This window comes from Microcaecilia unicolor, chromosome 10, assembly GCF_901765095.1.
Source record: "Microcaecilia unicolor chromosome 10, aMicUni1.1, whole genome shotgun sequence".
NCBI classification, from domain to species: domain Eukaryota; kingdom Metazoa; phylum Chordata; class Amphibia; order Gymnophiona; family Siphonopidae; genus Microcaecilia; species Microcaecilia unicolor.
Genome location: NC_044040.1, coordinates 173,104,210 through 173,120,249, shown reverse-complemented (window position 1 = coordinate 173,120,249; position 16,040 = coordinate 173,104,210). Strand labels below are relative to the sequence as shown.

The following is a 16,040-nucleotide window of genomic DNA, read 5'->3' as shown; positions in this document are numbered from 1 at the left end:
AAAATACATGAAAACTAATCATGCTGCTCTTGTGAAACAAAAAAAACTGGATACACTATCAGAGGGCTTAATTAATATTTCACCAGGTGAAAACTTATTTAGCAAAGTTTATAATGTAAACAAGTAGAAAGGTCTGTTTACCTCCTGGAAGGAGGGAGGCCTTCCCCAATGCAGTCCCAAACCCACAATGAAGAGGCACAATAACATTGGAGGTACAGGTGAGCTGCTGCACCCACAGCAGCTGACAGAAGCAGCTGCCCTGACAGTAACAGTGACTGGCTGCAAACAGGCAAAAAAAAAAAATCTCACTCCTCATGCTCTTCTCCTTGCAGAGCTATTGTTTGAAATATGTAGTTTATCCTTAAAATCGAATGTGGTACCGGAAGACTGGAGGGTGGCCAATGTAACACTGACTTTTTAAAAAGATTCCAGAGGAGATCCAGGAAATTATAGACCGGTGAGTCTGACGTCGGTGCCGGACAAAATGGTAGAGACTATTATTAAGAACAAAATTACAGAGCATATTCAAAAGCATGGATTAATGAGACAAAGTTAACATGGATTTAGTGAAGGGAAATCTTGCCTCACCAATCTACTACATTTCTTTGAAGGGGTGAACAAACATGTGGATAAAGGTGAGCCGGTTGATATTATGTATCTGGATTTTCAGAAGGCGTTTGAGAAAGTACCTTATGAAACACTCCAGAGGAAATTGGAGAGTCATGGGATAGGAGGTAGTGTTCTATTGTGGATTAAAAGCTGGTTAAAAGATAGAAAACAGAGAGTAGGGTTAAATGGTCATTATTCTCAATGAAGAAGGGTAGTTGTTAGTGGGGTTCTCCAGGGGTCTGTGCTCAGACCGCTGCTTTTTAACATATTTATAAATGACCTAGAGATGGGAGTAACTAGTGTAATTAAATTTGCTGATGACACAAAGTTATTCAAAGTCGTTAAATCGCGGGAGGATTGTGAAAAATTACAAGAGGATCTTACGAGACTGGGATACTGGGCATCTAAATGGCTGATGACGTTTAATGTGAGCAAGTGCAAAGTGATGCATGTGGGAAAGAGGAACCCGAATTATAGCTACGTCATGCAAGGTTCCACATTAGGAGTCACGGACCAAGAAAGGGATCTAGGTGTCGTTGATGATGCGTTGAAACCTTCTGCTCAGTGTGCTGCTGCGGCTAAGAAAGCAAACAGAGTGTTAGGTATTATTAGGAAAGGAATGGAAAACAAAAATAAGGATGTTATAATGCCTTTGTTTTGCTCCATGGTGCGACCGCACCTCGAATATTGTGTTCAATTCTGGTCGCAGTATCTCAAAAAGATATAGTGGAATTAGAAAAGGTGCAGAGAAGGGTGACGAAAATGATAAAGGGGATGGGACAACTTCCCTATGAGGAAACGCTAAAGCGGCTAGGGTCTTCAGCTTGAAGAAAAGGTGGTTGAGAGGAGATATGATAGAGGTCTATAAAATAATGAGTGGAGTTGAACGGGTAGATGTAAAGCGTCTGTTCACTCTTTCCAAAAATGCTAGGACTAGGGGGCATTTGATGAAGCTACAATGTAGTAAATTTAAAACGAATCGGAGAAAATGTTTCTTCACTCAACGTATAATTAAACTCTGGGATTCGTTGCCAGAGAATGTGATAAAGGTGGTTAGCTTAGCGGAGTTTAAAAAAAGGTTTGGCCGGCTTCCTAAAGGAGAAATCCATAGACCGTTATTAAATGGACTTTGTTGAAAATCCACTATTCCTGGGATAAGCAGTATAAAATGTTTTGTACTTTTTGGGGATCTTGCCAGGTATTTGTGATCTGGATTGGCCACTGTTGGAAACAGGATGCTGGGCTTGATGGACCTTTGGTCTTTCCCAGTATGGCAATACTTATGTGCAATATAAGAGCTGAAATTCAAGGCAAATAATTTTCCCTGTGGATGTTGGGCTACTTGTTTAACAGGGCGAATAGCAATGCTAGGGTTAAAGGAAAAGTACATGTACAGAAAGATCAATGAGCTCCACCTGAAAGAGCAGAAAGCTGTGGAGGAGTGTGTGTGGGGGGGGGGGGGGGGGGGGAGGAAGCAGTGGGACATAAGAGCCTCCTCATTCCTCTCCTCAGTGGAAGTGGAGCCTAGAGATTTTGTGTTTGAAATCAGAAATGGAACTCAGAGAAGGAGCAACATGTACAGAGCGCAAGCCCGGATACAATCAGAGAGCTGTGCTGCCCAGTCTGGAAATGGAAAACCAGCTAGGTTGAAGTGAAACAGCAAGACAGACTCTGAGCTGTGGAGTGTTCTTGGAAATGACACTCAGGCTAGCAGGGAGTTGCAGAAGCCAATCACAGGAGTGCTCAGAGCTTAAAGTGACTTTTGGCTGAGGAGCTGAAACCTATGGTTCAGACAACTCCACAGCAGCTACAAAATAATGTGCTTTTCTGCTCTCCTTTTCCCAGGCCAAAAGTGAGGGAATGATGTGATTGGCTACCTCTGTGTGTCAGAGGCATACCCAGAAGTGGACTCAGGTCCACACAGCAGCGGTACACCTTTGACAGCGCCAGCATAGAAAGCTCCTGTGGTCCTATATCTCCCTCCTTGCTTTAAACGTCTCTTGAAAAGGTCACCAGAAGCAGCAGCGATTCCCACACGCTGCCTCTCGCTGACCCAGTGCTTCTCTCCTCTGCTGCATCCTACTCCCTCTGACACAGCTTCCTGTTTCTGCCTGGGTGGAACACGGCAGAGGGGAGGTTCTGGGACAGTGGCAGGCAGCATTTCGGAACTGCTGCTGGCAACCCTTTCAAGAGATGCTTAAGATGGATGGGGGAAGATCCAGAGAAGTGCTGGACAACCAGGGTGGGGGAGGGAGAGGTAGAGAGAGAGAGGGAGGAATGCTAGACCACAGGGGAGGGAGCAGGAGGCGAGGACAGGGAGATGTCAGACTATGAGGGTGGGGTGGGTGAAAGACGAAGCAGATACTGGGCTAAAAGGGTAGAAGGAGTGGCCTAGTGGTTAGGGTGGTGGACTTTGGTCTTGGGGAACTGAGGAACTGAGTTTGATTCCCACTTCAGGCACAGGCAGCTCCTTGTGGCTCTGGGCAAGTCACTTAACCCTCCATTGCCCCATGTAAGCCGCATTGAGCCTGCCATGAGTGGGAAAGCGCGGGGTACAAATGTAACAAAAAAAAAGATGCTAGGAGTGGTGGAACCATGTGGGATAGGCCAAGAGGGGGAAAGAGGTCGGTGGGAAGGAAACTAATAAGAGAATGATAGTGATTACAGGGTATAGAAATATGGTAATGGAGATTAGATTAAAGATAAAAAGGAAAGGAAGGCTGAGGAAGCAGTGAGATGGGGAATGGGAAAGCTAGTGAGCATGAGAAGGATATGGAAATTTGATAGGTAGCTGAAAAGTAAAAAGGAGAAGGGTAAGAAAGGGTGAAATTTGAGTGGACAGAGACAAACAGAGGAAAATGTCAGAGGCAGGTGTGTGGAGGGAATGGAATGAGAGAGGAGAAAACACAAATGGACAGCAGCCACTTGAAGGAGAATTAGCAGAAGCGGGAATGAAAAGCAGAAGAGAGAAACTAGAACCAACATAATGTTCAAAGATTAAAAAACAAAAGGCATTTTATTTTGAATGATTTAAATGGAATATGTGAAATTAAATGTTTGTAGCAGATATCTTTGCATTGTGTTCAGTAGAAAAGGAAATGCATTTCTGTTTTTTTTCCTCTTCAGTGTAGCAGTACATGCCAGGTTTAACTTCTTGGGGTTTCCAGTTCAATTGTTGTGTACATAGTTTTATTTGTGATCCCTTGTTCTATATTTGGTGAGCCTCTTGTCAGTGTCACAGTAATGGCAAGTGGGAGATCGGAGGGGAAGCAGGGAAGAGGGGATCGGAGCCCCTCCGCCTTTATTTTCTGACCTGGGCCCTCATATGTCCAGTACCAATTCTGACCCTTACTGTAGCTAGTGGGGGATCTCTAAGCATCGCCAGCTGAGGACCTCCTCCAAAAGGCAGCCAAAACTTCTACCAAGCCATGCAGTTGGAAGCATCCTTGAGCCACTGACAACTAAGCATGCATGGGGTGCTGGGATTTGTGGCTCAGGTATGTTGCTGCTGCCTGCCAAGCTTGGTTCAAGGGAGTTCTGTCCACCTTTGGAGGAAATCTTCAGCTGACAGAGCTTGGGGATCCTCATTAGCTAAAGTATTTATGTTGGAGTACGGTGGGAACACAGAAAATTTAGTGCACACCCACTTTGGGCTCAGGCCCAACCAAAACTGGCTGCCTGGCTATGGCACTGCTGTGTGCTACCGCAAAATGGTGTGAACACACCTTAAAAGGATCTTGGTTGCTGTAATTTTAACACTGATGGGAAATCAGATACGAATCTAACATTGTATCAATTATAGAATGAAGCTTGCCGTTCATATCTTACATTAAGACCCAAATTAGCAGATTCACATCATTTTGCGACAGATTAAACAATGCCGCTGTCTGGCTCTAATATTAGCCTTAGACAACCTGCCTCCAAATGAGCAATACTCATTCGGCTAGGATGCAGTTTTTAGAGCATTGGATTGATAACCAGGGAAGCCCAGTTCAAATTCCACTGTAGCTCCTTGTGACCTCTCAAGTCACTTAACCCTTCACTGCCTCAATACAAAATTAGATTGTAAGCCCTCTGGTGACAGGGAAATACCTGGTGCACCTGAATGTAATTCACCTTGAGCTACTACTGAAAAAGGTGTGAGCTAAATCCAATTAAATGTTATATTTAATAAATTTGATGTATCACCTACTAATATCCAGTCCAATCTCCAAACTCTCTAGCTACTGATGCTGCGCTATGCAAAATCTTGGTCAGGGCATTGCCCCAGTGGCCTTCCCCTTCTGCTGCCTATAAACATAATACTAAAGTAGATAGGTATAAGCCAAATAGCTAATTCCTATCACAAAAACACAGCTTAATCTTTGAGGGCCCCTCCTCCCCTGGACTTCTACCTAAAAGTACTGCAATCTTAAATTCAGCCCTGGATCAATAAAATAATTTTTTTACTCTAAAGTAGAAAAAGAAATACCAATTACAGGACCAAATGCAGTAAGCATTTTCTTCATAGAGACAATGGGAGAAAAGCCAGAGAGATGTTTTTACTTACCCTTCGCCATTTTCCATCGCTAATGTTGGGTCCCAACTGGGATATCATCATTTGTCCATGTTCATTGCTCATCTGAATCTCCAACTGTCTCTGTCGTAAAGCTAAAAGAAACCAGCTCCCAGGCCCATCAATTTCACCATGAAAAATAATTCCCTCTGAATCATAGGTACGAAAATCAAAGGATGATAAAGAACTATGGGGAAACATACAACATTAACAATATTTTCACAGGAACGTTAAGATAAACATCAATATTTATTTCCAAAATTCTATTTCATAGTGTCAGGATAGGTAAGAGCTTTCTCCTATTCTGTCCCACTAAAGTTCAACCTATAGAAATGATGTGTGCCTTATGAGTCTGGGTATAGGTGACCATGACAGTGGATTGGTTTTTGAACATATCTTAAGTTGAAGTAATAACACTATTTGTTTATATAGCATTATTAGACATACAGTGTTATACAGTGGTGATATTTTTTCAGGTATAACATACCCCTTCCCCAAAGAGCTTACAGTGTAAGTGGGTACCTGAGGCAATGGGAGGTATTTATTTAGATTTATTTACCACCTTTTTGAATGATATGGGAGTTCCACAACACAGCTATTATACGTTTACGTTCGCATTGCATGCCTCTTGCTGTCATTGCTGTGAGCAGGGGTGCATGCTACATGCATATAGGTAGTTATATGTAAACACACACCAACGAACACACTTCTTGACCACACAAGTAACTACTGCTGTCCCTCATTTTATCTTGCCCCTTTTAAATAAAAGTCTGCGGTTTCACCAAAGAATACATGACGACTGTCAGTTATAGCTCAGTAGCACAGACATGGTCCATTTAAAGGGTGGCAATGCAATATACTAGTTGAGGTGCTGGAAATAAAAAAACATGCAGGCATCTTGTGCTCATAGTCATATCCTCAATGAGATCCAAAATTGGCCAACAGCTCAGCTCTCTCTGGAAACTATCCACTGACTTTCCTTCAGCTGGTCCTTGAGGAATGGCAGAGTCAGATTTCATGATTTTCCATAGAAGAAAGAGAAAATAATTTCCCTCCCAAGGAAATAATGGAAGATAGGCTGCTACTGAGGTTGCCATATACAGCAGTAAATCTATTTAGAGTAGAGGCCTGGGGAAAGTGAAATGAAACTACATACCCAGTTGGGCCAATAACCCTCTGGAGGCAGAACTAAAGAGTACACTTGATGCACCTTCCAGCTATTTTTAGAGCCCATCCAAATAACTGAGTGTTTCATAACAGTAAGAAGAGTGGCAAAATATTGCCTTTTTTTCCTGACCATTTAACATTTGGAAAAACCTGATATGCAGCTACGGTATTTAGTGAAGACCTAAATTTCAAGGGTAATGAACTGACCCCCTAATTGTAGAAAGGAGGAACATCGGACAAACCTTTCTTTGCATACTACAAAATAAGACACTGAAAATGAGCTATAATTGGAAGTGGTTAGAAGAATGGACAGACACAGGAAAGCCAGGGTTCAAATCCCACTACTGAAACTTTGGGGCATCACTCTAGTTATATCAGGTTATCAGGGAGTCATTTATTAATGCTATAGATGGGCATTATTTGCCTCCGGGCCTACTGCATATGAGCCCTATAATAAAAATACCAGCACCATCAGTAAATGGCCCCTTAGACTGTAAGTTCTTTAGAGCAGGAACTTATCATACCCAAACGCTCATCACAGTTGCTCAGCAATGTGTATGTTGATTAGTACTTCTAGAGCTCAGTAAAAAGCTCTAAACCCACATAATTCCTGGGATCCTTTAATGCAGTCACTACTGGTGGTGAAATCTGGAGAAAAGTTATTTTCAAAAAGTCACCCTTTTCACCCTCAAATCATTGAAGTTCTGTATTAAAAACTTCACAAAACGCAAATAGATTTCTATCTGTATACACTGTCAAATCATGTAGTTTATATACTGGAAACCAAGTGACAACACAGATTAAACTATTTTAACGTTTTACCTTGTCAGGTTAGGCCAATGGAGTTCCAAAAGCAGAGCAGTAAGGTTGATCCCAATTCCCAGGTGCAAGATATTTGTGGATTTGCTTGTCTCCAAAGGTGCACACATGCTCTGTATATAAGTACAGAGAAAAAAGTTAATCATATAACATGCAGGTCTAAAGACTGATGCCTAGTCAGTTTTATATAGGGTCTGAACTATCAAGAACTGTTTTGAACCCTGGAGCAATTAAACATTTGGAAACCAAAACTTGCCAAATATACTGATGTCTTTATGACCTGCCAGCCTTTTACAATCATTTGGCCTCAGGGAAACTGTCCTGGTTACAACTGCCCTCTCTGAAACCCTGATTAGGGGAAATATATTTCATTACTAGTAAAAAAAAGCCCCGTTTCTGATGCAAATGAAACGGGGGCTAGCAAGGTTTTCTTCTGTGTGCATGTGGGAGTGTGTGTGTCCCTGCCCTCTGCCCTCTCTCCCTTCCCCTGTGCTGTCTGTCCCCTCCCCCTCGGAGTCGAGTCCTTCAGTGTTAAGTTTCTTGCTGTGCTGTGTTTGTGTTACAGAGATAGTGAGGACTTCTGCCCTCTCTCCCCTCCCCCCTCTGAGTCCTTCACTGTTACAGAGAGAGCGATTTGATTTCGTGCTTTGCTGTGTTTTCCTTCACTGTTTGTGTTACAGACAGGGACGATCTTAAGGGGAGGCGACCGAGGCGGCTTAAGGGGGCCCCGGTCAGCCTCCTCCGCTCCCGATTCCCAGCGCTATTTAAATTTACCTTCCTTTTAAATTTACCTCTGTCCGGCAGCGCAGCATCAGTGAAGTAGGCGGCGCTACTGAGTCCCTACGTCTCTAGCCTTCCCCCTTCCCTTCGCTCAGTGTTCCACCTTCTTCTGACGTCAAGGAAATGACGTCAGAAAAGGCGGGCCCCTGAGTGAAGGGAAGGCTAGAGACGTCGGGACTCGGAAGCGCCGCCTCCTTCACTGACGCTGTGCTGCCGGACGGAGGTAAATTTAAAAGAAACAAAAAAGGAAAGGGATCTAGGGGGGGGGGAGAAGAGGGCGGGCGGGCAGTTGGGACATGGGAGCGGGAGGGCAGGGGAGAGAGGAGCATGGATGGGAGGGCAGGGTTCATGGAAGGGAGAGAGAGGAATTGCTGGATAGGGGTGAATGGAGGGGGCAGGGGACAGATGGGCATGGATGGATAGGAGGGTAGGGCTCAGGGAGAGAGGGGCATTGCTGGATAGGGATGAATGGAGGGGGCAGGGGACAGATGGGCATGGATGGATATGGATGGGACTGGGCAGGGCTCAGGGAGAGAGGGAAATTGCTGGATAGGGATGAATGGAGGGGGTAGGGGACAGATAAGCATGGATGGAAGGGAGGGTAGGACTCAGGGGGAGAGAGGGGCATTGCTGGATAGGAATGAATGGAGGGGGTCGGGGCCAGATGGGCATGGATGGATATGGATGGGACTGGGCAGGGCTCAGGGAGAGAGGGAAATTGCTGGATAGGGATGAATGGAGGGGGTAGGGGACAGATAAGCATGGATGGAAGGGAGGGTAGGACTCAGGGAGAGAGGGGCATTGCTGGATAGGAATGAATGGAGGGGGTCGGGGCCAGATGGGCATGGATGGATATGGATGGGACTGGGCAGGGCCCAGGGAGAGAGGATTAATTGCTGGATATGGAGGGGAGGGAGGAGAATTGCTGGATATGGACAGATGGAGGAGGGAAGGGGAGAGAGGAAGAAGGATGGACATGGATGGGAGGGCAGGGCCCAGGGAGAGAGGATTTACAGATGGTAGACAGAACACATAAGGACACAGGAGGATGGTGGACATGGTGAGAGAAAAAATATCATATGGAAAGAAGACACTGCATAAAACAGAAGACACCGGGACCAAAGCGAATAGAAAAACTAAATGATCAGACAACAAAGGTAGAAAAAAGTATTTTATTCAGAATTTATTAATTGGAATGTGTCAGATTTTGGAAATGTGCATCTGTGGTATTTTGCATTTAAGTTTCAATTTTTCTAGTATTGCTGCATGCTGAGTCTGACTTCTTGAGGTAACTTTTCAGTTCAGTATTTTGCCTTCATATCTGTTGTGTCATGTGTTTTTCATGTATGATCAAGGTGCAGTATCCTGCTAGTGTGTAGTATTTGCAGCCCTTTTGTTTTGCTTTTTTTCACGAGGTAGTATATTGGTATTTTAGAGCCTGGTGTAATTACAGTTCTGCCTTTCCACGCATAAGGTTGTAGCTTGTCCTGTCCTTGGATTTAGTGCTGTTATGGTTTGGTAAGGTTATGAGTGTGTTTTTGCACAAGTTTGTGTATAGTGTTTTGCAGTGGAGAGATTGTGTGTCCGCACCTCTGACCCCCCGGGGTTATGAGAATTGGAACTACTAATTGTAGTGGACTTGAACTGAATAATTTCTGGTGAGGGGGGTTTTCATGATAGCATTGTGCTTATTATTTCAATCAGTTTTTCTGTACAAATTTAGCTTCATTTGTGTTTATTTGAAATTTCATAAATAAAAAATGTTCTAAAAATTTAATAATCAATGGGGTGGAGCTGGGGTGGGGGCGGGGCTAGGATGGGGCCCCACCAAATTGGTCTGCATAGGGCCCCGCACTTGCTAAGACCGGCCCTGGTTACAGAGAGAGCGAGGGCGGGGCAGACACTCATGGGGAAACCAGATATCTCTCCCCCTTCACACTTCCGGCTGGAGGCTTCATTTAGAACGTTGGTGGTGCCTTTTATATAGAGAGATGTTATAATCCTCTGATTTCAAAGGCATCTCATTACATGAAGATCGCAAGATGACGTGGTTACTGACTGCACTCATTACACTGGTACACAAACTTTTACTGACCTTGGAAGAAGGGAAATTCAGGAAGTGTGAGGAAATAGGTAGTGAACCCATGTGATAGTCTAGCTGGGAACGAAAGCTGGTAGCAACAAAAACAGTGACATAATTGCAGTGTGCTTGGTATAGATACAGAGGGTGCTGCAAAGGGCAAGGGAGGATGGCTAGATATTAGTCTGTGGTGACAGCAGGTTCAGGAAACTGAAGACTGTGTGTGCCAACACTACTACTACTGAACATAGCTTTACAGGTGCACAGAGAAGACTGTCCCTCCTCGATGGAGTTTACAGACTAGTCAAACAGTGCGAAGAGAAGCAAGCTGAAGATAGAGATACAATAAGGAAGAAACATGGATCCCAAGGCATTAGGCCAGCATTTCCCGTCTCACTTCTTCCTTCTCTCTAAATTATTAATGGCTAGGTCACAGTGGCAGTGTAAGGGAATCTATAGTTGAATCTGTAATAGGAGGAATGTAATTATTAGCGTATGACAAAGCTGCACAGCGTACTCTTGTGTAAGATATCGCTTTTAGCAGCTTTAGTGCTATTTTTTCATCTGACCTACAAGGCACTTTTCTCTACAGATAACGCTAGACCCCTGACGCAGGCCTCACGGCCGAAACACGTCACGTGTCGGGTCAATTCTGCTACTGTTAATAAAGACCTTGTTCAGGAAGACACTCATTGTGAGAGGACCTTTTTTTTGGATCCACCGTGTGTTTTTGCCTTTCACAGGCTAAGACTGGCCACAGAAATACAGAAACGGGGAAGGGAGGTGGGCTGGGGGCTGCAGATTAATTTGACATAAATATGGATTTATGATGAAGAAAATAATCACTTACATAGGGAGCTGTGTCTCAAATGTCAGTGCTTTTTGGATATTTTCACTACAGTACTGTGATAGTGGGAACCTCCTTTTAATTCCACTGTAGCACCATATCAGGAGCTACATTCCTGCAGCAACAACCCTAACCAGTGGTGTGCTGGTAAATGTTTAACAACAGGCTCTCTCCCCGGTCCACCTCTGCGCCCCCCCCCCCCAAATTGCAGAGCTGGTTATAGCCGGGGAGAGAGCCTGGGGGGGGGGGGGCAATCTAATTCATGTTTAATGTGGGATAAAATGCCATAAATAAATAAATAAAAATAAACTTTTAATGTTGAGCACCTGATTCTCAAAGTGGACATATTCCAAACACTATAATGAAAATAAAATGATTTTTTCTACCTTTGTTGTCTGGTGACTGTTTTTCTGATCATGCCGGCCCAGTATCCGATTCTGCTATCTGTCCTCTTAACTCCATTTCCAGGGCTTCCTTTCCATTTATTTCTTTATTTTCCGCCTTTCTTCTTCATTTCTTGCCCTACATCTGTAAGTAAAAGCTGGGTCCTCCGCAGACTTGACTGTCCAGTGGATCCAGCTTCAGCCTATTCATCCATGTGCAGTTATTCTCCTCTCTTCCTTTTCCCTCTTCTCATCTCATTCCTCACTCTTCCCCCCCTCCATCCATGTCCAGCAACCCTCCTCTGCCCCCTGCCCTGCCCTCCATGCACCCATGTCCAGCAGCAACCCTCCTCCCCCTGCCCTCCATCCACCCATGTTCAGCGACCCTCCTCTCCCCCCTGCATTGCATCCACCCATGTCCAGCAAACCTCCTCTCCCCCTGCCCCCACCCATGTCCAGCAACCCTCCTCTCCTCTCCCCTGCCCTCCATCCACCTATGCCCAGCAACCCTCCTCTCCCCTTGCACTGCATCCACCCATGTCCAGCAACCCTCCTCTCCCCCATGCCCTCCATCCACCCATGTCCAGCGACCCTCCTCTCCCCTCCATCCACCCATGTCCAGCAACCCTGCCCTCCATCCACCCATGTCCAGCAACCCTCCTCTCCCCTGCCCTCCATCCACCATGTCCAGCAACCCTCCTCTCCCCCCTGCCCTCCATGCTCCATCCACCCATGTCCAGCGACCCTCCTCTCCCCCCTGCACTGCATCCACCCATGTCCAGCAACCCTCCTCTCCCCCCTGCCCTCCATGCTCCATCCACCCATGTCCAGCAACCCTCCCCTCCATCCACCCATGTCCAGCAACCCTCCTCTCCCCCTGCCCTCCATCCACCATGTCCAGCAACCCTCCTCTCCCCCCTGCCCTCCATCCACCATGTCCAGCGACCTTCCTCTCCCCCCTGCACTGCATCCACCCATGTCCAGCAACCCTCCTCTCCCCCATGCCCTCCATCCACCATGTCCAGCAACCCTCCTCTCCCCCTGCCCTCCATGCTCCATCCACCCATGTCCAGCGACCCTCCTCTCCCCCCTGCACTGCATCCACCCATGTCCAGCAACCCTCCTCTCCCCCCTGCCCTCCATGCTCCATCCACCCATGTCCAGCAACCCTCCCCTCCATCCACCCATGTCCAGCAACCCTCCTCTCCCCCTGCCCTCCATCCACCATGTCCAGCAACCCTCCTCTCCCCCCTGCACTGCATCCACCCATGTCCAGCAACCCTCCTCTCCCCCATGCCCTCCATCCACCATGTCCAGCAACCCTCCTCTCCCCCCTGCCCTCCATGCTCCATCCACCCATGTCCAGCGACCCTCCTCTCCCCTCCATCCACCCTGTCCAGCAACCCTCGTCTCCTCCTGCCATCCCCTCCATGATCCACCCATGTCCAGCAACCCTCGTCTCCCCCCTGCCCTCCTCCCCTTCATCTGCCTTCTTCGAGCCCCCCTCCCCCCCCCCCCGCCCCGGTCGTCCATCATCCATCTGCCCTCTGCTCCCACCCCGACAGACCTGGTTTCCTTCCCGCACCGCTGCTTGCCTTTAAAAATTTTATTTTCCCTCGAGGCACGCCGCTGTTGAAGCGAAGGCAGCAGGCTCAGCTGAGTTCCAGCAGGCTCAGCTGAGTTCCAGCTGGCTCCGCCCTCTTCGGACGTATTTCCTGTTTGCGCGAGGGCGGAGCCATGATGCGAGGGAAGAGAACGGAACGGAAGGCTGGAACTCAGCTGAGCCTGCTGCCTTCGCTTCAACAGCGGCGCGCCTCGAGGGAAAATAAAATTTTTAAAGGCAAGCAGCGGCGCGGGAAGGAAACCAGGTCTGTCGGGGTGGGAGCAGAGGGCAGATGGATGATGGACCGGGGCAACGGGGGAGCAGAGGTGAGCCGGCTCGCACTGCCCAACAACCGGCTCGCAAGATGCCAGTAAATTTAACAAGCGGCTCTTGCGAGCCGGCTCCAGCACACCACTGACCCTAGCACATTTTCACAGTGACATCAGGTGCTGAGCTCCAACTGTGGCAACACTACTGCAATCAACTACAAGCACCAAACTACTACTATGTAACAAAAAGAGAGAGGACGGATTTACTCCAGTCATATGATGGTGATTATAGTGTTAATTTCTTAACACAAAAAGTGCTGAGTGGTCTCTCTAATACTTCAGACACATGCTCCACGGACACAGCCCTCTAAGGTGGATAACCTGGCAGCACAAATACAGCTGTCAAAAGAGAAACAACAATATTAACACTGCACCAGGCTTAAAGTAGTGCAGGCAATGGTAGAAAACGGATTCAAACTTTGCTTCTGTACCAGCTTTTCACATGCCATGCCGTCCTCTCTATACCTTTCTACATTATGTGGGAGGGAGAAAAGAAGAGGCTGGAAATGTAATGGTGCTGGGCGAAGGGGGAGAGAAGTGGTTGCTATGCAGAAAGGAGATCAAGGGAGATGTGCTGGAGCAGTTGCTACCAGCAAAGGAGGTTAGGACCAGCAGTAAAATTGGGAAGTGGGGGTTTCTCTAATGTCAATCTAGCACTGGCTCTGCTATGCATGTTCACTCACTAAGCATCACAGTGCTTGAGTGCCCATTTCTTACTGCTCACTGAATACAACAGCTTTCAAACAAAACATTTAAAACCATGGTGCTGTTTTATTATTTGTTCTGTGGATTTTCTCTATTATTTGACAAGCTTCTGGCTCTTCCTAATCAAGCCCTTGTTTTTAATCTAAGGCTTCTTTTCTGTTGGGGTGGGGAGCTGCTGACTGTTACATATACCTGTTCAGTGCTGCATATATCTGTTAAAACACAATAGAATCAATCATTAGTAACTATTTTTATGTTAAATGTGAAAATTTTAGTCCATTCTCAGTGCCTTGCTAATTGGGAGGGTCTTTTACTAAGGCGCGCTCACGGTTTTAGCGTGCACTAAAATTGCAGGCGCGCTAAACGTTAGAAACGCCAATGCATTCCTATGGGCGTCTCTAACGTTTAGCGCGTCCACAATTTTAGCGCGCACTAAAAACGTGAGCACGCCTTAGTAAAAGATGCCCTGAGTCTAGTAAACATCTGGCAACCAACTATGTAACCAGTAGTAATCAAATCAAAATATTTCCTAAACCATTCCATGCTTTTATTATTTCATTAAATATTTGTTTTCATATTGTAGGTCCGTTACATATTGTCTTCTCTTTATAAACTCTATAATTGCACCAGGGAGCAATTTGGACTATTTTATTACTTAGAATTTCATGTCATTGATTTTAATGATATGAAATTCTTGACTTCCGCTTATCATTTTTGCCTTTATATTTTTAACTTCACTTAAAAAATTTAATAGGCTTCATGGTACATATTATACACAGGTCTTGAGTGATACAATCACAGAATTTCATCCAATGGAAGGTTATCAATAGAAATCAAACAAAATAAAACATGGAAAAGAAAATAAGATGATACCTTTTTTATTGGACATAACTTAATACATTTCTTGATTAGCTTTCGAAGGTTGGAAGCAATGGAAGCAAATTATTGTTAAAAGCTTTATGTTCCAAACAGACTTAATTCAAAAGATTCTGGAGGTGGAGTTTTCTCTCTGCCTCTAACTACACTGTAGATACGGGATTCTTTTACTTTAAACATTTTAACCAATAAACAAAAGACAACAGTGAGAAATGTCAGTCTTACCTTTTCTGAACTTGGCGGTTCTTGCTTTATGGTACTTCCCTCAGATGGATGGTTGCATTCCAGCAAGAGTGTTAATAACAAGAACACTCTTAGAGCCATTATGTTGCACCCCAAATTAAAAAATGCAGAGATTTGCTTTCTGAAGATACTACCCTCAATAAATAACACATGAACACTACATATAGCCAATCAGATGCTTTTTTGGCCACTCTCATCATACTGACTGGCCTCTTGTGGTGCACTGTTTACAGTGCCTGCATTATCAGACAGCTGACTTCCAAGGACTTCCTCCCTTCTTTCTCAGAACTTGTTTTACTTGTTTTCCCATTTTCAATCTCTGTTTCTGTTAGCGTTTTGGGGCTAATTTTACGAAGCTTTTTTTTCCCACAGGTAAAGCCTGTTTCACTTGCAGAAAAGTACGTTTTGTTTTGTTATGCTATATCATTTTTATTGAAGACAAAATAACCTGTACATATACTGCTAAACATTATTTCACGTAACAGGGTTGCAAATATGAATCTTTACAGGTAAGAGAAATATCACCAACCATTGCCAACAAGCATTTAACCTTATTCCTATCTCCCTCCCTACTAACACCCCCTCTTTCCCTTCCTCCCTCCCCCGTTTTCCCCCCTCCCAGACCATTCCCTCCTCCCCCCCAACCCTCTTTACTATTCAGATACTAGGACACCATTAAAAGTTCAACAATCTGCTCCTAGCAGCCGGGGTCAGTGTTTTTAGTAGTGGGCTCCAAGTATTCTGGAACCTCAGCCCAGTCTTGGATTTAAAGTCTATCACTCCCATCCTTTCGACTCGCAGAAGTGAGATCATACGGGCCCGCCACTGGGAGTAAGATGGGTAGTGGTGCGATAACCACTCAGACAAGATCACTTGCTTAGCAACTATAATAGTCTTTTGCACAAAAGCTGTAAATCCAGTTGGTATTGGTTGAACAAAGACAGGGTGACCCAATAGCAGTCCTGAGTCGTGTTTCCACCTGGCTTGCCAAATGTGAGAGACGTGGAGGGGCATAATCGAACGTCACCGGCCAAATAGATCGCC

At 45.5% G+C, this 16,040-nt stretch overlaps 1 protein-coding gene across 3 annotated transcripts in view; it reads right to left on the bottom strand.

The window, feature by feature from the left end:
- LOC115479235 (vitamin K-dependent protein S-like) overlaps positions 1 to 15,166 on the bottom strand; it is a 205,282-nt gene extending 190,116 nt beyond the window's left edge. The window contains exons 1-3 of one of the 3 annotated variants that reach the window (XR_003943633.1): positions 14,979 to 15,140; positions 7,154 to 7,263; positions 5,159 to 5,351 (exon numbers count right to left, since the gene is read on the bottom strand). Coding sequence is in view for 2 of the 3 variants with exons in the window: in XM_030217071.1 (XP_030072931.1) it covers positions 14,979 to 15,077 (99 nt within the window). In the remaining variant the exon portion in view is untranslated. Of the gene's footprint in view, positions 1 to 5,158; positions 5,352 to 7,153; positions 7,264 to 14,978 lie in introns of all 3 variants that reach the window. The other 2 variants (XM_030217071.1, XM_030217069.1) reach the window with 2 other exon arrangements.
- Between the last annotated feature and the right edge of the window lie 874 nt (positions 15,167 to 16,040).